Source organism: Hakea prostrata, chromosome 2 (assembly GCF_041222555.1).
Source record: "Hakea prostrata isolate BN-2017 chromosome 2, UWA_Hpros_2, whole genome shotgun sequence".
Taxonomy (NCBI): Eukaryota; Viridiplantae; Streptophyta; class Magnoliopsida; order Proteales; family Proteaceae; genus Hakea; species Hakea prostrata.
In genome coordinates, this window is record NC_142601.1 from 30,661,599 (window position 1) to 30,683,812 (window position 22,214).

Genomic DNA, 22,214 nt, shown 5'->3' on the forward strand with positions numbered 1-22,214 from the left:
TCTCTAGCATAATATCAATGTTTACATTTGTTAAAATTCATGTTCCAAACTTCTAATTTCGCCTGCATATGGCTGAACATGTGCTGATCAAGAACACCACTTTGCGTTCGGCTTTTCGCAAAAATAATAGCCCCATTGTGTTTATTGGCCTCAAATTAGGCTAGACACTGAAAAACTAGGCCAAAATAACCCAAAACCCACCGAAACATTCAATCAAAATAAAAATAAAAATCCCGAAATTTCGGTATTTTGCCCATTTCGCCAAAGGGCAAGATGGCGTGATCAAGGATGACTTAGCCCCAAGTAAACACACAAATCAGAGAGAAATTAAAAAAATTGAAACAAAAAGATAAGAGAATAGATAATGGGGATAGATGGATTTAGCTCTCAACAGCAAGGTTCCTTAAGCCTTAGGTGTTTAGCTTTAACAGCAAGGTCCTCACCCTTCTTATCCCTCAAGCAAGAGACAAGAGAATAAAGCAACACAAAGCTTCATTAATCAATTTCAGAATCTCAATTTCATAAATCTCTAGGCTGAGAACAGCCTATTACATACTTATAGGGTGCTAATACTTGCTCTCGAAGTTATGTAGAATATGGAAACCATGAGCTAAGAACATTTTGCTGATCTAGCTAATATTCTCAGCAACCAAAAAAAAAAAAAAAACATAACAAAATTACTGTAATTAGAAAAATTAGAATCTAGGCTTTATCTATCCGTCACATGCTTGAATGTTGAAATAGAAACCAAGTTTTAGAAACTTCAGTTACATAAAAGATCTTCACATAAGCTACTTCTGGGCCCCACAATCTTTAAAATAATATTTCTTCAAGGCCAAAAAAGGGCTGTTCACGTGAACAGTAGTTTGGCCTCTTTTTGGTCCTTCTAGAGGACCAGCTGGGCTGATCTGACTTGGCCCAGTTGTCCTGATGAAACCGATTGAATTCAGCCCAGGTTTTACATCACTTTGGTTACAACAAGATGCACTATTTATATATTAGTATTTGCATATAATAGTATGTGTTTCTCATGCGTTATCATTTGTTTTACGGGGCAGTTCAATACCTTGGTTAATTCCCTCATATTCGTTTTGGATGGATGTGAATTATATCATGAACGTTAATAGTTTCCAGATGTTGCTGGTAGCACATAAGTTGAGAGACTTATTCTGAAGCATATTTCAGTGTCACTGTTCTGGTTAACTTGCTTGGGGAACTTAATATTGCCAGTAGCATATAATTTCGGAGATAGTTACTTGGTAATGTATCTCATATAGCTTTTCTAATCAACTTGCTAGGGGAACTGGCCGTAAAGTTGAGGATCCTGATATGCTGGAGAGAATTAGGCTTACCATCATCAACAACCTTTTGAAGTATCATCCGGTACATTGGATTATTGGAAATTGGCCCTGGCAGCATTCTTAGTTTCTTCATATCTCCATATTTTTCTTCTTTCATGTTGTTTTCTTGATAGGAATCCAGTGAGCGGCTTGTGATGGGTACAGCTTTTGGAGTTAAAGCACCAGAGAAGAAGGTAGTGAGGTTTAGTAACAGATCTCACTTTTCGTCTTTTTACGTGTTTGTTTATCTGCACCATGTTGTCCACAATTCCACATGATGTTTTGTTTTCTCCATCATTCACCTCTCAAGTTTCTCATGTTATACTGAATTATTGATTGAATCCTGGTCAGGTCAACTTATATTGGATTACTTGCAGGCCCACCCAACTATTAGGTAACCAATTGAGAGGCACTAGTAGAAGAACTGCTAATATTTGGATGTAAAAGACCAGTAGCAGAAGTTTAAATAAACAGAAACTTGCAGTAGTATGCTAGGATCGTAATTTAAGGGACCTTTAATGTTAAATAAAGGTGAACAAGAAGAGAGGACAGATTGATATTATATTTAAAGAATAAAAATAAACTAGGACTTAAGATAAAATAAGGGAATAATAGGGAAAGGGTTTTGAAAGGTGTATAATTGGGAAGTAGAGTAAAGAAAGCAAAGCAAAGAGAATTGTGGGAGATTGGTTGTGTTCTACTTCTAATAAAGAAGAGCCTAATAGCAGGAACGTTCGGTTCCAAGGTATATTCTTCTCCAAATATGTCTTAGAATGACCTGAAATTTCAGGGAATGTTCATCTCTTTAAGTGCTATTGGATTTGGATCCACTAGATGCTCTCAAAACTTCAGGCCAGAAGGTTGTAGGAGAACCTGAAAGAGAATCATAGTGGTAGGTTGATGTAAACAAGGGTTCAGCTATTGGCCTAAACCTTGGAGTCGGCCCCAAGGCCACTACAAAGTGGCGCACCTATGGCTGGCCGAACCCTCTTAGAGGGGAAATTTGGTCAATTTCAATCCTAAATATATCTTCATCATCAAGCCTTGTCCTAGCTAAATGGGGTCAACTATATGGATTCTTGCCTTCCAATCAGCTCCGTTTGAGGCCATGTTAGATACAAGGCCTAAGGCTATGCATATCCTTTCTCACCATTTCTCTTAAGGTTATCTTAGGTTCACCCCTAGCTCTTCTAATTTCTTCAATCTGAATTTTGTCACTTATCCGTATAGGGGCATTTACAGGCCTCTGTTGAATATGGCTATGCCACCTCAAACGACTTTCTTTTGGCTTATCACTTATTGGAGCTACTCCCAAACCAATTCTAATGTGATCGTTCCTATCTTATCCTTCGTATTTTTGTCAGTCATCCATCTTAGCATCTTCATTTATGCTACATTGAGTTTATCTATATGATTCTTTTTAATAGCCCAACACTTTGCACCATTACAACATAATTGGTCGGATAACGCTCCTATATAATTTTCCTTTGAGCTTTAAAGGAATAAGTAGACCACACAAGACCTCAGATGCACTTTTCCACTTCATCCTCCTTATTTTAATTATTTGAGAATCATCATCCTCTATATCACATTTTTTATTAATGATTTAACCAAGGTACCTAAAGCAATCGTTCTGAGGAATCTCTTTATCGTCAAGTTTCACCAACTCATCGTCCACTTGATCATGACCAAAGTTACAAACTAGATATTTTGTCTTCTTTCTACTTAGTTTAAAGCCTTTTGATTCCAAAGCTGCTTTCCATGATTCTAATTTGCTATTAATCCCTACTTGAATTTCATTTATCAACACAATATCATCAGCAAAAAGCACACACGAATGAACCTCATCTTGAATGTCTCTAGTTAATACATCCATTATAAGTGCAAATAAATATGGGCTTTGAAGCTAACCCTTGATGTAATCCAACTACAATTGGGAATTCATTACTTTGTCCCCCCACTGTTCTTATTTACTTGCAACACTTATTTTCTCTAGTACTTGCCAAATTAATGCTCTTGAAACTCTATCATAAGTTTTTTCTAGGTCAATAAATACTATATGAAGGTCTTTCCTACACTCTATACATTTCCATAAGTCTTGTAATATGGTAAATAGCTTCGATTTATATCTTCCCCAAGATAAAACCTAATTGGTCATCCGTAATTGTGGTTAATTGTCTTAAATAGGTTTCAATTACTCTCTCTCATAACTTCATAGTATGGCTCATTAGTTTAATGCCTTTATAGCTGTTACAATAATATCTCTTTTATTTTAGTAAATTGGAACCACGATGCTTCTCCTCCATTCATTTGGCATTTACCTTATGCTCATAATCTTATTACTTAGTCAGACAAATGAACCTGTAGGTTCCTAAGCTTTTTCATACTTCTATTGGAATTTCATCAGGACCTTATATTTTGCCTATTTTCATCCTCCTTATGGCTTATTTTACTTCAGACATTGAAATTCTCCAAATATGTATTCGAAAATTGTTGCCTTGGTGAATGGTTTAATCGTCAAATCACATTACTTGAAGAATGCTCGTTTAACAGACTAGAGAAATAGATTTCCCATCTCTTCTTAATGTCCTCATGACATTCTAGAATTTTACCATCTTCACTTTTAATACATCTAACCTGGTCAAGATCTCTACTCTTCCTGTCCCTTATTTTAGCTATCTTATAAGTAGATTTTCCCTTTTTTCGTGCCTAGTTTATTATCTAAGTCTTCATACTTCTCTATTTTCCCACAATTTTCTTAGCTTCATTTCTAGCCAATCTACGCCTTTGAAGATCTTTGACATCCTAGTACTTTGCCAAGTCTTAAACTAGCTTTCCTATTCTTAATGGCTGCTTGAACCTCACCATCCCACCACCAAGTCTCTCTAAAGAAATAAAGCTTTCCTTTTGTTTCACCCATGACATCTTTAGGTGCCTTTTTAATACATGTAGCCGTCTCATTCCACATTGCATTAGTGGCCCCCTCAAAATTCCACTTTCCTTGCTTGACTACATTAGCGAAGGATTTCAAGCACTCTCCTTTTAAGTTCCACCATCTTATCCTAGGATAGTTAATCTCACCCTATATATATGCTGGAATTAATTTTCAGAAATTTATTGCTAAAGTTTTCAAGAGTCTTGTTTGGTTTAAAGATGAGTTCTTGAGTCCTTACAAGTCTTTCTTTAAAGAACGATTCTTGTGGTCTTTTACTACAAGAAGAGTTCCTTTCCTTTATGTTGAAGTCCTAGTGTCTTAGGAGAAATCTATTTTTAAGAAGATTCCATTAATTGTTTATTTTAAATTGAAGTCTTTGATTGAGTGGTGAGATTAATTGTAAGGGAGAGTCTAAATTATAAAGGATCCCTAGTTAGTTTGAATTTTTTAGTCGGCTATAAATAAGCGGCCTTTCATTGTAATTCGGAAGCCTGATTTTTTGAAAAAGAATTGATTAAGGATTGTGGCCTTGTTGAGGAGTGAGTCAAGATTGAGATTTCTTTTTCAAGATCAGCACCTCCATCAAACATCTAGCACTCTTCTTCCAGTCTCCTGCATCCACAGCCATTACAGCAGCTTCCAAGTAAGTACAGCAGGCCTGCATCCCCTTTGCACCTACCTCACCCCCCTTTCCCTGCTTACACAAACCTAGATTCATCCCCCTTTGCTGCTGTACCCCTGGCAACATCTTCCATCCCTCGACAGCCCCTAAAACTCTCTCCCTGCCCCGTGTGATCCTTTCCAGCCCCTCCCCCACCTCTCACCTACCCTGCTGCCCCTTCTTTCCCTCTCTTTTCTTCATCACAATCCTCTCTCTTTCTCTGCTGACTCAAAGCAGAAACAAAAAACAGAAAAAAGAAAGAAGAAAAGAAAGAAATGAAAGAGAAAAGAAAAGAACGAAAAGAAAGAAAGATTGTCGACAATCTTCAAAACCTTATTCCATCCCATCTCACAAGTTGAACCGTTTCCTCTCCAAGTTTCCCTAACTTTTCGCTATCATCCCATAGGATCCCAAATTTGTATCATGGTCATCATTCCTCCAGTTGCCATCTTGATTTGATAAAACCCTGATTTTCCCTTTTCCCAAAGAGATATCCCAACCATTTAGGTTTGACTTAATTATGTTTTCCTTATCAATTTAGATTGATCCTATTCATCCCAAATCTTTTTCCTATCAACCCATATCACTCCTAAGAGATTCCAACAACTTTCTTGGATACCTGTAGGCATCCCATATTAGTTTTTAATTTATTTGCTAGAAGATTCTGGGTGAACCCTTAATTTTTGGGAATCCATCCTAGGAACCCTAACCTTAAAATCAGGTTCACATCATAGGTATTGCAGCAGTTCGGTTGTAGGCTTCGAATCTCTCAATTGAAGGAGCTTTTGAAGAAATTCTACAAGGACTTGAAGGATCTCTGTGCAGGCACCCTTTGACCCAAACTTAGAGCCAATCAACCAGGATTAAAAATTCAGAAGAGGTTCTTTTTTGGTTCCTTTAGTATTGCCAAGCAGAGAGGAAAAATAGCCAAATCCCTTGATCAGGTTAAAGCAGATGATATTTGACATAATAACAGTAGAAGAGGGGGTATCACAGGAAGGTAAGAGAAGGGCTGGGAGACTGCTACTTAAAGCTACCACTATTGACGCAACATAAATTTCATCCCAGAAGTTTATCATATCTGTCTACATGACAGTTAAACCTAAGTATATATTGAGTTAAAACTAATGTTACTCAGACAGGAACTATTAGGTGGATTTTGACACTTCATTGAACTGAAAGGCTGGAAACTGTAAGCAAAACATTAAACCCCCCAGAAAAAAAAAGATCATAATTCCTATGCAACTACATCATATGTGGCTTGACTTGTATGGTTATTGTTCATTTGAAAATGTTTAGTGTATGAAGAATAAAGTAAGGTACTGCTGTATTAGAGCAGATATGGGAATTGCCCTGATGAGCGACAAACTCAGAGGAAGTCATCTGAGGTGGTTTGGTAATGTAGTCTTAGATCGTCACATGCTCAACTGTTAGCTAATCTGCCAGGATCTTAGCAAATTTTGAACGAAAAATAGGGTTTCAGCAGTTGAGGTAGGAAGGGGCTATTTGGGGTCTACAATTGTCAGATAGTGATGGGGCTTTAAGGGAAGTGCAGACATGTAGGAAGGGCTGGGACGAATTTCAGTCAATTTTAATGGTTGGATTTGGTTTCCTAAAATTTACAATTAGTGGGTATAATTTAGAAAACCAAGGTTCCTGAGGGTGAGTTTAGGAGCTGTATCTTGGATCGAGTGCTAGGTTAAGGTGCTGAAAGATTTCTCCATGTTGGTTGAGTTCTACTATGAGTTCAACTCTATTAAAGTTTTTGTTTATGTAATTTTCTATTTATTATTACCCAAGTAAGGGTATTTATGTAACAGTGTCTCTCTATTTTATTATAAATAAAGGGCTTGAGATCACACTGATCTATTCAAGCCATTCAAGCACAATCGTTTCTTAACATCGCATCAGAGCCAGTTGACTAGGGCAGAAGAAGAACAGAGATAGAGAGAGAGAGAGAGAGAGAGAGAGAGAGAGAGAGAGAGAGAGAGAGAGAGAGAGAGAGAGAGAGAGAGAGGAGCAGAAAAGTCGAAGAATCCACCTACACCACCACCGCTGCTGCCCTTCCTTTAACTGCACCACCATCGTCACCATCGCCGCTCTTGCATCACCATCACCTTTGCCCTTCCTCTATCACTGTGACGTGATCACAACCTATTCACAGAACCATCGATTCCTTTTAGCCTTCCACCATTTTCTTCTGCAATCGCCTACTATTGTCGAAAACCATCATTGCCGCCGCTGCTTCTGCACCTCCATCATTCTTTTGGTTCCGCTAATGCTGTCAAAAACACAAGAACCTTTTTCAGTCATCGTTCTTTTTTTTTTTTTTGAATCGACTATGAAAACAGCCCTCTTTACAACCATTGAACCAGATGAACCATTGAACCAAAACCATGGACCAAACCAGACCAGGGGTCTATTTGTAAAACATATATATGCGATGATGCCAAAATGATAAAGAATCAAGGCAAAGCAGAAGGATGGATTGATAATCCAGGGGGAGAGTCCTAAAGGAGAGGGTGTTCTTTCCAACTCTAGACCTTCCTATGTCACACATAGACTCCCACACACCACCACAACACAACTTAGGAGTTCAAGAAGAGTTTCCTAACTAGAGGAGACTTCGGCCATTATACCTGACTCTAATTCTCCCCCTCTGTTTTTTGAACTATGTGAAGAACTTGGTCAGGGGGAGACCACTCTTGTGAGGCACACTATTGAGGTCTTTCAAAACATGATTGACCATAATAAGGAGGTGTAAACTTATCAAATGAATAATTACAACCGGCCAAAGTAGGTGGAGAAAGGTGACACGTTACCACTTTCGCCTCCTGCTCTAAAATCAGATTCTATTGTTCCCCCTGAGGTATCTTCTTCTGATCTTCCTATTGCTGTTAGAAAAGAAGTCAAATCTTGTACTCAACATTCCATAGCTAATATGTTTGTTATGACTTTTTGTCTAACTCTTACCATGCTTTTTTATCATCTCTATCATCTATATCTATTTCTAAAAGTTGGCAGGAAGCCTATGCTGATAAGAGATGGAAGGCAGCTATAGTAAAGAAAATGCAGGCAATGAAGAAAAATGATACTTGGGAGTTGGTTACACTTCCTCCAGAAAAAAATCCGTGAGCTGCAAATGGGTGTTTGAGGTTAAACAAAATATGGATGGATCAGTCAATAGGTTTACGGCTAGACTAGTTGCAAAGGGGTTTACCCAGACCTATAGGATTGATTATCAGTAGACTTTTGCCTTATTGCAAAATTGAACACTGTCAAAGTTCTGTTGTCTGTAGCCGTGGACAAAGACTGGAACTTGCACCAACTAGACGTAAAGAATGCATTTTTTATACATGGGGAGTTCGAGGAAGAAGTCTGTATGGAAATCCCACATGGTTTCTCCGATGACAATATTTTAAGGAAAATTTGTCAGTTGAAGAAGTCAATTTATGGGTTAAAACAGTCTCTTAGATGCTAGTTTGGATGCCTCCAAAAGGCAGTGACTTCTATTGGTTACAAGCAAAGCAATGCTGATCATATACTATTTGTCAAGAAGTCATGTACTAATCACACTTCTCATTGTTTATGTGGACAATATTGTCATCACAGGGAATGATGGTGAGGAAATTCAAAGGTTAAATGACTTTTTTAGTAGAGAGTTTGAGATTAAAGATCTAGGGAAGTTACAGTATTTCCTAGGGATTGAGGTGGCTCGATCAAAGAAGCGTATATACCTATCCCAAAGGAAGTATGTCCTAGATTATTATCAAAAGTGGTAATGTTGGGGTGTAAAGCAGTTGATACCCTATTGAAGTTGGAGCTAAACTTGAGGAGAAGAGGGAGAACCAGTGGACAAGGAAGACATCAAAGGCTAATAGGGAAGCTTATTTACTTGTCCCACACCAGGCCTGACATTGCTTATGCCGTGGGGATAGTGAGACGATCATGCATGTTCCATATTTAGCTCATATGAAGGTTGTTGCCAGAACACTGTAGTATTTGAAGGGAACTACTGGAAAAGGAATACTTTTATCACCCACTAATAATCTTAAGAGTAAAAGCATACATTGATGCAGATTGGGTTGGATCTCCTGACAGAAAGTTAATTTCAAGTTATTGTACCTTTGTTGGAGGTAATCTAGTTAATTGGAGAAGTAAGAAATAAAATGTGGTTGCTTAATCCAATACTAAAGCTGAATATAGAGCTATGGTTCGTGAAATTTGTGAGCCTCTATGGTTGAAAGGCTTGTTAGAAGATATTGAGTCCAAGTTCCAAACCCTATGATGCTATATTGTGACAACAAGCCTGCCATTAGTATTGCCAATAATCTTGTGTAACATGATCGAACTAAACACAGTGAAATTGATAGGCTTTTTGTTAAAGGAAAGCTGAAACAAGGGCTCATCAGCATGCCTTTTGTGAGGTCTCGAGACTAAGTGGCAGATATTTTCACTAAGGGTTTAAAGGAAGGAGATTTCCTTCCTATTGTAGACAAGTTGGACATGACTAATATCTATGCCTCAACTTGAGGGGGAGTGTTGGTTGAGTTCTACTAGGAGTTCAAGTTTATTAAATTTTTGTTCATGTAATTTTCTTTTTCTTGTTACTCAAGTAAGTTATTTTATGTAATAGTGTTCTTTCCGCTTTATTATAAATAGAGGGCTTGAGATCACACTAATCTATTGAAGTCATTTAAGCACAATTGTTTCTTAACACTCCACAATTGGAGCCGATTCAAATGGTGGGAAGTGCACTTTGGGGAAGATGAGGTGTAGGTGTAATGGATGTTAGATTTTAATGCTTTTCTCGGGAAGCAACGGGATCTGACTTTTTTGGATGATATATGGGTGCTGTGGATTTTGGATGGGTTCTAATGGCAGATATAGGCTTTGGGTAGGTATTATTATACTAGGGTTTCTAAAATTGAAAAGAGAAAGGGGGAAAGGAGAAGATGATGGAGATTAATTAATCTGGATATTGCTCCCCAGATTAGAGAAGCACTAGGATATTACTTACCTAGCGGCCTCGTATACTACTCAAAAAGAACCCTGATAGCAATTTGGATATGTCACCAAGAAGCTGCAACTTGGATTTTATGCAAGTCTCAGCTTGGATATGACTAACCAGACCAGTCCCATGATAAGAGGATCAAACACAGGTGCAGCTATCTGCAATCAGCAGAAAATATCAATATCTCCATCTATTTAGTGGGGCCTCCTTTTTGGTATGACAGAAAGGGGAGAATAGAGGACTTGATATGACTCAAATGGGAATGGCATAATTTTCAAAGTCTTTGTCATTCTTGACTTGAGATGTCTTTGTGAGCATTTAAAACTACTAGTGATTAAACATTTTTTTTATCCTATATACTCATAGTTTGATGCATTCAATATGGTAGACTACTTCAAATTGTTGTTTTATCTCTATTGAATCATATATGTTTGTCATCATCAAGAAGGGGGAGATTCTAGGGGAATGAAACCAACGACACTGATGAGGTTTTTTGATCACAAACGCATATAACAAACACCTAACAATCTACTGTTGTGATTTTTTTAAGGTAAATCACTCTTGTGATTAATCCAAATAGAATACAAGAGGATATACTCAAGTAGAGAGTGTACATTGCACTGAAGTAGTCCAACGAACACAAATTAGAGTTTGCATTCATGTAAACTTCTGTTCCTTGTAATAGTCTACTTTCCACTTAATTATAAATAGAGGGCTTGAGATCATGGATCAATAAGCCATTCACCACAATCGTTTCTTTCAACATGGCATCAGAGCCTCAATTCGATTAGGATTTTTTTCTTTTCTCTCTTTCAAACCCATCGCAATTATGTCACCATCTACCGCTCTACTATCTTTTCGGTTGCAAACGAAGACCAGAAAAAATAGAGTATCTTTTCTGTTGCAAACGAAGACCCAGAAAAAAAAAAAAAAAAAAAAAAAAAAGAGAGAGAGAGAAGAAGAGAAGAAGAGAAGAAGAGCCACCGCTGCTACTAACGCACCTGCTGCTTCCAGTTACAGCCACTGCTGAGAAATTCTTCAGTTCCGACTGATATCTACGGCTGCTACTGTCATTGCTGCTACAACTGCTGCTTCCTGCGCCATCAGGAGAAAAAAAGAGGAGAAAAAGCAGAAGAAAAGTTGCTGTTTCCTGCGCCTCAAACTGGTATCGTTCTTCAGTTTTTCTGCCACTGAAAGAACAACTAAATCAGACGAAAAGGAGATAGAGGACGAGAACCACTTCCGCTACCTGTTGCTGCTGTTTTCTGCTACTTCAGGAGAAGCCTAACAGAATCGCTGCAATTTGTCACCATCGCCATCGCCAAGAAACCAGGTACCCTTCGTCTGAAACAAAACCCCTCTGGTTCCCTTTACACCCTTTAAACCAAACCAAATATTACACCCTTTGTCTAAAAGTCGATTGTGGTGAATGGCTTATTGATCCATGATCTCAAGCCCTCTATTTATAATTAAGTGGAAAGTAGACTATTACAAGGAATAGAAGTTTACATGAATGCAAACTCTAATTTAACTCCTATACAAACTCTTATTAGACTCCTAATAGAATCCAACACTCCCCCTTAAGTTGACGCATAGATATTAGTCATGCCCAACTTGCCTACAATAGGAAGGAAATCTCTTTCTTTCAAACCCTTAGTGAAAACATCTGCTACTTGGTCTCCAAATCTTACAAAAGGCATGCAGATAAGTTTCAATGTGCTTAGTTCGATCATGTTGCACTGGATTATTAGCAATACTAATAGCAAACTTGTTGTCATAATATAACATCATAGGGTTTGGAACTTGGACTCCAATATCTTGCAGCAAGCCTTTCAATCATAGTAACTCACAAACTCTACGAACCATAGCTCTATATTCAGCTTCGGTACTAGATAAAGCTACCACATTCTGTTTCTTACTTCTCCAAGTAACTAGATTACCTCCAACAAAGGTACAGTAACCTGAAATTGACTTCCTGTCTGGAGATCCAGCCCAGTCTGCATCAGTGTATGCTTCTACTTTTAGATTATCGGTGGGTGATAGAAGTATTCCTTTTCCAGGAGTTCTCTTCAAATACTGTAGTATTTCTGGTAACAGCCTTCATATGAGCTAAATATGGATCATGCATGAATTGGCTCACTATCCCTACAGCATAAGCGATGTCTGGCTTGGTGTGGGACAAGTAAATAAGCTTCCCTACCAGCCTTTGGTATCTTCCTTTGTCCACTGGTTCTCCCTCTTTTTCTTTAAGTTTAGCTCCAGCTTCAATAAGGGTATCAACTAGTTTACACCCCAACATTCCCACTTCTGATAATAGATCTAGGACATACTTTCTTTGGGATAGGAATATACCTTTATTTGATCAAGCCACCTCAATCCCTAAGAAATACTGTAACTTCCCTAGATCTTTAATTTCAAACTCTTTGCCAAGAAAGTCTTTCAACTTTTGAATTTCTTCACCATCATTCCCTATGATGACAATATCGTCTACATAAACAATGAGAAGTGTGATGTTAGTACCTGACTTCTTGACAAATAGTGTATGATCAGCATTGCTTTGCTTGTACCCAATAGAAGTCATTGCCTTCAGAAGGCGTCCAAACCAGCATCTAGGAGACTGTTTTAACCCATATATTGACCTCTTCAACCGACAGACTTTCCCTGCAGCATTGTCATCGAAAAAACCATGTGGGATTTCCGTATAGACCTCTTCTGCTAACTCCCCATGTAAGAAGGCATTCTTTACGTCTAGTTGGTGCAAGTTCCAATGTTTGTTCACAGCTACTGACAACAGAACTCTGACAATATTTAGTTTCGCAACAGGGGCAAAGGTCTCCTAATAATCAATCCCATAGGTTTGGGTAAACCCCTTTGCAACTAGTCTAGCTTTCAACTTGTTGACTGATCCATCCATATTTTGTTTAACCATAATTACCCATTTGCAGCCCACTGGTTTTTTTCCTGGAGGAAGTGTAATCAGCTCCCAAGTGTCATTTTTCTTCATTGCCTGCATTTCCTCTACCATAGCTTCCTTCTATCTCTTATCAGCATAGGCTTCCTACCAACTTTTAGGAACAGATACAGATGACAGAGAGGATATAAAAGCATGGTAGGAGTCAAACAAAGAGTTATAAGAAACAAATTTAGCTATGGGATGTTGAGTACAAGATCTGACCCCTTTTCTAACAGCAATAGGAAGATCGGAAGAAGATACCTCAGTAGAATCTGATTCTGGAGCAGGAGACTGAAGTGGTAACGTATCACCTTTCTCTACCTGCTTTCGCCGGTTGTATTTCTTCCTCTGATAAGTTTGCACCTCCTTATTCTGGTCAATCTGGTTTTGAAAGACCCCAATAGTGTGTCTCACAGGAGTGGTCTCCCCCTGGCTAGGTTCTTCACATGGTTCAGAAATCGAGGGGGGAGGATTCGAGTCCTCAGGTATACTGGCCGAAGTCTCCCCCTGGTCAGGAAACTCTTTTAGAACTCTTAAGTTGTGTTGGTGTGTGATAGGAAGATCTAGATTTAGAAAGAACACCTCTCCTCTAGGACTCTCCCCCTGGAGAGGTGTATAGTAAGGGCAAAGCTCATGAAAAATTACATCCATGGATACAATGGTTTTCCTAGAAGGAGGATGATAACATTTGTACCCTTTCTGGGTAGCAGAATACCCCAAAAATATGCAGCGTAGGCCGCAGGGAGCCAATTTACTCTGGTGGGCTGTGATTTTGGCATAACACATGCATCCAAAAACCTTTGGGGGAATAACAAAAGAAGAGGTTCCCTGAAGAATCTCATTAGGACATTTAAAATCAAGTATCCTACTGGGCATCCTATTTATAAGGTAAGAAGCAGTGAGTATAGCATCACTCCAATATTGGTCAAGTACATTCATAGCAATCATAATGGAATGGGCTATCTTAAGAGATGCCGATTCTTCCTTTCGGCAACCCAATTTTAGGCAGCCGTATCAACGCAACTGATCTGATGTATTATGCCAGAGTCAGAGAGATATCTTTGAAAGTCACCATCAATATACTCTGTGCCATTGTCACTGCAAAGGATCTTCACAGTGGTGAAAATCACGAAAACATCGAAAAACCTCATTTTTTTGTTTTAAAAGATAAATCTATGTAGAATGAGAGTGACAATCAATAAAAGTAACAAAGTACCTATGACCAGTAATATACACACGTCGACAGGGACCCCACACATCAGTATTAATTAGCATAAAATGAATAGGTTTTCTATTATGAAGAGAAGGTAAATAATTAGGGAGTCTGCTTTGCAAAAATGCAGGCTTCACAAAAAAAATTATCCTCGTTACAAGAAGAAACCAAATCAGGAAATATTTTCTTAAGAGTTCCTAGAGGGGGATGACCTAGCCTACGGTGCCACTGATCTGATATTACCGAAAGGACCGGATAGAAGATGTAGTCAAAGCAGAAGTAGATCCTCCAATCGGCTCGAGCAAATAAAGTCCATTGTCTAGTTTACCACGTCCAATCTCCTTCCCCATTACCAGATCCTGGAAGACATAATAAGATGGGAAAAAAGTCACTTTACAATTCAAGTCATGTGTAAGACTACTTATAAAGAGCAAGTTAGTAGAGAAAGAGGGAACATGTAAAACTTTAGACAAAGAAAGTGATGGAGAATGCTGAATGGTCCCTTTTCTAGCAATGGAAGAATAGGAGCCATCAGCAATTCGAACTTTATCCTTTCCAGAGGTTGGAGAATATTGTAAGAAAGAGCTGGATAAACCTGTCATATGATCTGTGGCTCCTGTATCAATGATCCAAGGAGTAGAAACTGAAGAAGCTTGAAAGCCTGTAAAAGTTTTACCTGAAGTAGCAAGGTAGGAGTTGGTATGGGTAGTAGAGGAAGCAGTGTTTGAAGCTGTACCGGCAGTAGAAGACTGCATAATACGTCGCAGAGTAGCGAACTCCTCTGGTGAGAAACCAACGTCTGCAGAGGGTGTGGTGGAAACTGTCTCAGAGAGATTAGCCTTTGGTTTTCCCTTTCTTTGTGCTCGTTTTTGCTCAAAATCAGCAGGCTTCCCATGCAGTTTCCAACAATTTGCCTTGGTATGATTTGGTTTGAGACAATGCTCACACTTGACAATTTCCTTAGTCGGATCAGATTTAGTGCGAATAGACTGTAAAGCTGATTTCTCCATAATAGGAGTATGAAGCATGGCTAATCAACGACTTTCCTGAACAAGAGCATAAGACTGTTCTAGTGTAGGAAAGGGAGAACGACTTAAGACTTGCACTCTGATCTGATCATACTCCACGTTCAAACCTGCTAAGAAGTCATATACTCGAATATTATCAATATGCTTCTTATAAGTTGCCACATCATCTGGATTAGTGGGGTGATAATCCCCATAATGATCCAACTCTTGCCAAAGAGATCGCAACTCAACATAATAGTGGGCCACAGTCAGTTCCTTTTGGGTAGTCTCATGAAGTTTCTTTTGTAGCTCATAAACCTGTGCATCATTCCCCAACTGTCCATATGTTTCAGTAGTAGCCTTCTAGATTTTGGAAGCACTATCAAGTAATAGATATCCATGGGCAATATTTGGAATCATGGAATTCAAGAGAAATGACATAATAAAAGAGTCATTCGAGATCCATTTATCCTATGAAACTCCTGTGGTAGTAGGTTTGATAGTGGTGCCCGTAATGTGTCCAACAAGGCCTCTTCCAGCAATAGTCAAGTAAGCAGATCGGAACCAAATCAAATAATAGACCAGACCCAACCAGACTCATTAGTCTTTGGCCGAACCATATGTTTGGTTCTATTGTTTTTTTTTCCTTTTCTATTGTTCTGATATATAAAAAAAAAAAAAAAAAAAAAAAAAAAGAGGAAAAAGGAGAAATTTTTTTTATTACTAATTAACTTTAAGTACAGGGCAAAATCCACTAGTCTCAACCTATTCACCCCTCTTGGTTGACTTTCATCATTCTCCTCCTCTTCTGGCTTAGGTTTAATAGGAAGTGCAACATCTTTTGCCAGTGCTTGAAATTACTGCCATCAAAACTGTCTAACTTGATGATGTCTGTAGCAAGTTGCTCGAGCGACTGTGTCATTTGAAGCTAGTAACGAACTAATAGTAGTAGAAATTGCATAATAGAAAAGGTTGGCACTTCTAGGCGCGTTATAGATGTTGCTTTCCTTGAGATGTTATTCGCGCTCACATTAGTGCTACATGAGTTCCACTGAACCGTCTCCCAAGATACAAACAAGCCAAATTAAGTTGATTCATAGGTTCTGCAAAACAGAAAACAAATCTATACCACAGAGTGCTCTTGGATTTTCAGTAACCTGTTATTCAAAAAGGAGTAACCTTTATCAACATTGAGCTACCTACATGGAACAATCATGACTCTGCCCGTACGTGTGCCTCTTTGTAGAGATACCAGCATCAACATTCGAATTTGAGCCCTTGGATTGTTTTGCCACACAATCTGATAGTCTAGATTGAACTATTGTATGGGTGTGAATATATTCTTATGATGGTTAAATCACTGAGATGAATCTAACCATTAGATCTTCTTGAAATCTGATGATTAGAAACCCATCACCTCTGATCAATCATTAACCAAAATAAATTTTCCAGGTCAGATCTTGCTCCAAGTGATGCAAGCATGCAAGGCGTTAATTGTGTGCACCAACAACGCCTAAACAGTCCACTGCTCCCATTGTGCGTGCATACTCAGACACAAACCATCCTCGTTCATACACGACATAAGCAGTAGCGTATCTAGATAATTTAGGATTAATAGGATGTACCTATTAATAAATTTGAATTCTAACTCCTCAGTTTACGATGTGGCACTAAATAAACCCACTAAAATAAAATAAAGGAACAAAAAGGCACTTAATTAATTCCAAGAAAACATAAAATATTACTTTATTGTATTAAAAAATAATATGACCAAATGTGGGTGGCTGAGCATAAGAGTCACCATCTTCTGGATGTAGCTCATTCATACAAAGTAATCAACTCATATATTCATGTTCAGACGAGTGTATGATAAACAATACAAATGTTTAAAATTGGGAGTAACGAGTACTATAATATCTTGAAGAAATATACAATCAAGTTTGTTCAAATAAAGCTGAAGAATGGAGCTTCTTGCAGAAATAGGCAAAATGTGGAACTTCGTGCAAGATCAAGATGGGTCCTCTTTAAGCTGTGGTTGTTTCTAAACCTGTTTGAGATAACAATTCGACGGAGTCCATGTAGTTTTATATTTATACAATATCTTGTCTTGGCTTTCTGAAAAAAGCAAGATATCCTAAGTTTTTGACCGACCTTGGTTTGGTATGTGCAACAGAGGCCCATTGATGGCCCATTTCATAAGAGTGTCCGTATCCTAGTTCAGGGAACCACAGGTCCACAAGAACTTGAAGAAGGCCTAAGATTACCATTGAAGAAGTGGTAAAGAAAGAAGGAAGAAGAAAGATGATGTGAACACAATTTTGCCCCTGGCTGAAACCCTAAGTGGCACCCACAAGATGGCTCTAAGAAACCTCCCTAGGCTGGCCGAACCCTCTTGGAGGGATATTTTGGGCATTTTCAGCCCTAATTAGTTTCTGGAATTTAATTCCAGTTTCATTCTAGAGTCCAATTTGGTTAAAGAGCTTGTTTTGAGTCAGTAGTTGAGTTAGTTGTTAGAGTCCTTAGTTCTTTTAAACTCTAGCACATGTGGCAATTAGAGTTGTAATTAAATAGAATTTTGGCATGTGCTTATTAAAGTTGTAAGTTGTTTAAACTTTTATGTCAACATGTCTATCAGGGACCCTTAGATCTTTTATTTTCAGTGGTTGTGATTGTGGTGGTGGGATCCTAATCTATAAAGGAATCCCACCTAGTGTCAAGTTCTTTTAGTAGGCTATATATTAAGGGCTACTCTTTCTTTGTAAAGTGAAGTCTGATTATTGAATGACAAGTTATTGAGTTGGGGACTGGGGTTCTTGTTTAGGGGGCCTTGGCATATCTTAGTAAAGCTCTGGTTCAATATTCAGCACATTTGGAATTTCCAGCATGTGTTCGTCAAGCATATGAGTAAGTAAAACAATCCCAGCCCCTTCCCGTTTCTTCCCCATCAATGAAAGGCTCCCCCACCCCTTCCTTTCACCGCCAGCCCCTCCCCTGTCCCTACTCAACCCTACTTCCCCTCTCCCCGTGCTGCTGTGACCTGGCAGCAACTTGCCCAACCCCCACAACACCCCTGCACCTTACCTCCACCCCGTCCCCTACTCTCTCCCTATCCTGTGACACCACCTCCCTTCGCCAACCCATTTGGCTCTCCCTCTCTACCTCTTCTGCCCTACGGCATCAGTAGCAGCAGCAGCATCCCTTCCCTGTTAGATCCCTAATCCCTACCCCCTTGCCCCCCCCCCCTTTCACTCTTAGGTGGATCGCATATCATCCCTCATCCCATCCCTACCCTTAATTCCATCTAAAACCTAAAACTCTTCACACTAAAATTTATGCACTTCATCTTTCTCGTTAAATTTCTTCAATTCATCTTCAACCGCTAGACCTAAACCCTCAACCACACTATAACACCACTTAGGATTAGCGTCTCCTACACTTATTCTACTTCCCCTTCAAAGTCCTAACCCTAGTTGACTGCCCTTAGAGTCCCAATTCAAGTGGGAAACCTCCAATTAAACCTAAACCATTTAGGACTAAGTCGGAAATTATAAAACAGCTGCAGAAGCCCAATTCTCCACCTAATCAACCCTAGTTTCCATACCTTACTGTTAAACTCCAGATCTGGAATCAACATTACAAAGGTTCTTATGCTAAGCCTGGCTGATCCTTCCTAGACCCCTATACCCTTGAGAACCCTAAAACCCATCCTTCACATCCTATAATATTAGTTTTCTTTGCTGGAAGATTCTGGGCAGCCCTTACTTTTTGGGAAAATCCACACAAAACCTAACCCTAAAATTAGGTTTACATCAAAAGACCTACTTTGCTTAGGCTTCATTCCTATTATGATCTCTAACAGAGCTGATTGGACAAATCAGTCAACTCCTTTGTGATGCTGTCCTCCGTTTTGACACCCCTATTTGATACGTAGCACAATTTGTCTTGATGCTATAAGGTGGTTCATCGTTTACCGTCATAGTTGATGCCCTAGTGCTTTGTATTTTGTGTTGATGTTTCTTTTCCCTTTTAATAGTGTTTGCAAAATAAAAATAACCGCAAGCGCACGGTATCGTGTAGCTAACGGTCGATCTCAAGGAGATATGCCACTTAGAATTTAACCTCTTAATGGTAATGCAAGAATGCAATGATTCAAAATTGTTAACTAATTAATTAAACTAAACGAGCGATCCTAATCCATACATCTAATGCAATCGAATTGAGATGAAAAATAAAGCAAACATAAAGCAATAAAAGGAAAAGGAAACCTTAACCAAAGAGAGGCACGACTGTAGGCATCTTTGATCAAGGACCCAGGGTGAAGGGAGAACAATAAATAAATGCTGAAAAATAACTTAAAGAAAGTAAATAGCAAAGCAATAAAAGGAAAAAGGAAACCTTAACCAAAGAGAGGCACGACTGTAGGCATCTTTGATCAAGGACCCAGGGTGAAGGGAGAACAATAAATAAATGCTGAAAAATAACTTAAAGAAAGTAAATAGCAAAGCAATAAAAGGAAAAAGGAAACCTTAACCAAAGAGAGGCACAACTATAGGCATCTTTGATCATGGACCCAGGGGGAAGGGAGAACAATATTAAATGCTGAAAAATAAGTCCTAAGTTAAGAATATGGAGGGGTAGATAGAAGCGGGAATGGAGGGGGAGAGAAGATTATTGGCGAATGTTACTTCCATCTTTGAATCTCGAATAATAAAAAATAACTTGAACGAACGATTCGAATCTCAACCAACCCTAACAACCAGATCTAGATCTGCAATTGTTAGACCCAAAGAAAAACGAATCCTCAAACTTGAAACTTGAACTTGAAATTGAAATTGAAGTTGCATTACATAGAAAAATTAAACCTAAACATTCAATATAGAATTTAAAATCTCACAAAAGCAATCAAAGAAAACTAGAGAAAGCCTAAATAAACTAAAGAGAAAAGAAAGTGTGCTTCTCCTAAGCTCTAAAAAATGTTCTCCCTTGCTGGAGTATGCTCTCCTTTTATAGAGTAATTATTCTTGACAAAGTTTGAATCAAACTCAGAGTTCCTATCTAACACAACCAATGAGGGTTTTGGTGTACTAATCGGATTGACTTAGAGAGATCAAATGCACAATTCCACCGTTGGATTTGAGGATCAAGAAGTCGTGAAGCTCTCTTCCAAAAATCAGCTCGATCGGACACCAGATGACCATTCGGTGAAGGGCTTGATCAAAAGTGAACAAAGACACTCAAAAACGGGATTTTTCCCTCTTCCTTCTTTGAATATGATTCTTTTTCCTCTTTTTCCTTATTTGATCAAGTCCCAAATAGGAAATAAAATATTGAAGTATGCAAAGACTCTTTTTCTCCATTTTCTTCTTTATTTCTAAAATATTTTGGAGTTGGCCCATAATCACATCTCTAGCCCGTCATGCTCCAAATCAGGCCCATTTCCGCACTTGAGAATTTGAACGGACCTCTTAATGTGTAAAATTGCATGTTTCATACCCAAAACTCCAAATATTTGCTTAAATCATGAAAAGTCCTAAAATCTTCAAAAACAACATAAAACCCAAGGTAGCTCCACTCTAAGTGTGTAAAATGCATGCTTTATGTCCTAAGATTTCACACATAAATGTGCTCATCAAATAGCTTGCTTTCATCTCCTTATAAGATTCGTGTAGTTGACCCCATTAAGATCTAATGATGCAGACCCCTATCTGAAACTCCAACAATTTTGTCAGATTGTCCTACAACATGATGGTATTATGCTTTTCCACCAGCAAAACTTCAAATTACTGTCAACTAAATTCACTTTTTCGGCGTTGCCATAAAGATGGACAACATCAACTTCAACCCCACATTGGTACACGAAATTGTGGCGACCCTTAGCAGTGCGATTAATCCTTTGACGGTCGTCACAATTGGAATCAAGGCACCTTTGAAGATGTCAGATTCTTCAAATACATTGGGGTTATCCTTAACCTCAAGAGGGCAAGACTCTACCGCAGGCTCAGGGAGAGAGCCAGAGGAATTGGAGAGAGGGAGCTTTGGGATCGTGACCAACAAGGTAGAAGGCATGAGAGAACCACTCAAGGCCGGAGGCATGAGTATCTACTATTTAATGTTTTTGAGGATAGAAGTGAATCCCACCGCAAAGTTGGGGGAATCACAAGGCCTAGGATAGGAGAGGGCAGGGGCTAGGCCAATCCCAAGAAGAGGAGAAATCATATTCAATTGGGGGTGGGCCAAGGAAGAAGGGGTGAGGGGCTAGACATAGATTGGGCTAAGGGGTTAGGATGAATGTGGGCCTAAGAGGGAGACGGGGTGGAAGAGTGTGACATGGGCTTGGGGAGGGGTTTGAGAGACCACTGGTTGGGGATGAGTAGCGGGCCTAAAGGGGGAAGGCCTAATAGATTATGGCAAGGGTTTAGAAGGGGGGAAACATGAGGGGGAGGAGAATGAGAGAGGGATTGTACTCCTCTTTTCTAGTAAACATGGAGGAAGTAGGGAAGTGTCTCAGATGCCAGCTGGGGAATAGGTGGTGCATCAACGCAGGAAAATGCAAGCATCAGGGTAGTAGGGGAGACCAAGGTGGAAGGGAGGGTACCAACCATAATAGGCACAGGGGACGAAGCTTGTAGGGCAGAAGGTTGGTGTGTAGGGAGGGCACGAAAAGGGGGTGGTATCTATGATTTGTTTTCTTTATAAAGGACCAGAAATACCCTGCTTACGTATCATTGGGAAGTGCATTAACATAATTACGGCAATAAGAAGTGGTAATACAAAAGTGTGTAAACTATAAAAACGAGTCAAAGTAGATTGACCCACAATAGCACTTCCACGCAATAACTCTACCAAGGGTGATCCTATTACAGGAATAGCTTCAGGTACACCTGTCATAATTTTGACAGCCCCATAACCAATTTGGTCCCAAGGTAAGGAATAACCAGTTACACCAAAAGAGGTAGTCAATATGCCCAGAAACCTGCCCGGGAAGGAAGACTATAGTTACCGGTTGGTGGTCCATCATTAGCCATAGAATCTAGGGTTTGGAACTAGTTTTGGCCGGCGACGGATGGGCGCTATAATCGCCGATAGGACCG

General features: G+C 39.1%; 1 protein-coding gene across 4 annotated transcripts in view; it reads left to right on the top strand.

Moving 5' to 3' along the window:
- Window positions 1-22,214, top strand: part of LOC149024213 (ACT domain-containing protein ACR12-like) — a 63,647-nt gene that overhangs the window by 35,759 nt on the left and 5,674 nt on the right. For all 4 annotated transcript variants that reach the window (XM_089144527.1, XM_089144528.1, XM_089144524.1 and 1 more), the window contains 2 exons: window positions 1,299-1,383; window positions 1,475-1,534. In XM_089144527.1, the coding sequence (XP_089000653.1) occupies window positions 1,299-1,383; window positions 1,475-1,534 (145 nt within the window). The remainder of the gene's footprint in view (window positions 1-1,298; window positions 1,384-1,474; window positions 1,535-22,214) is intronic.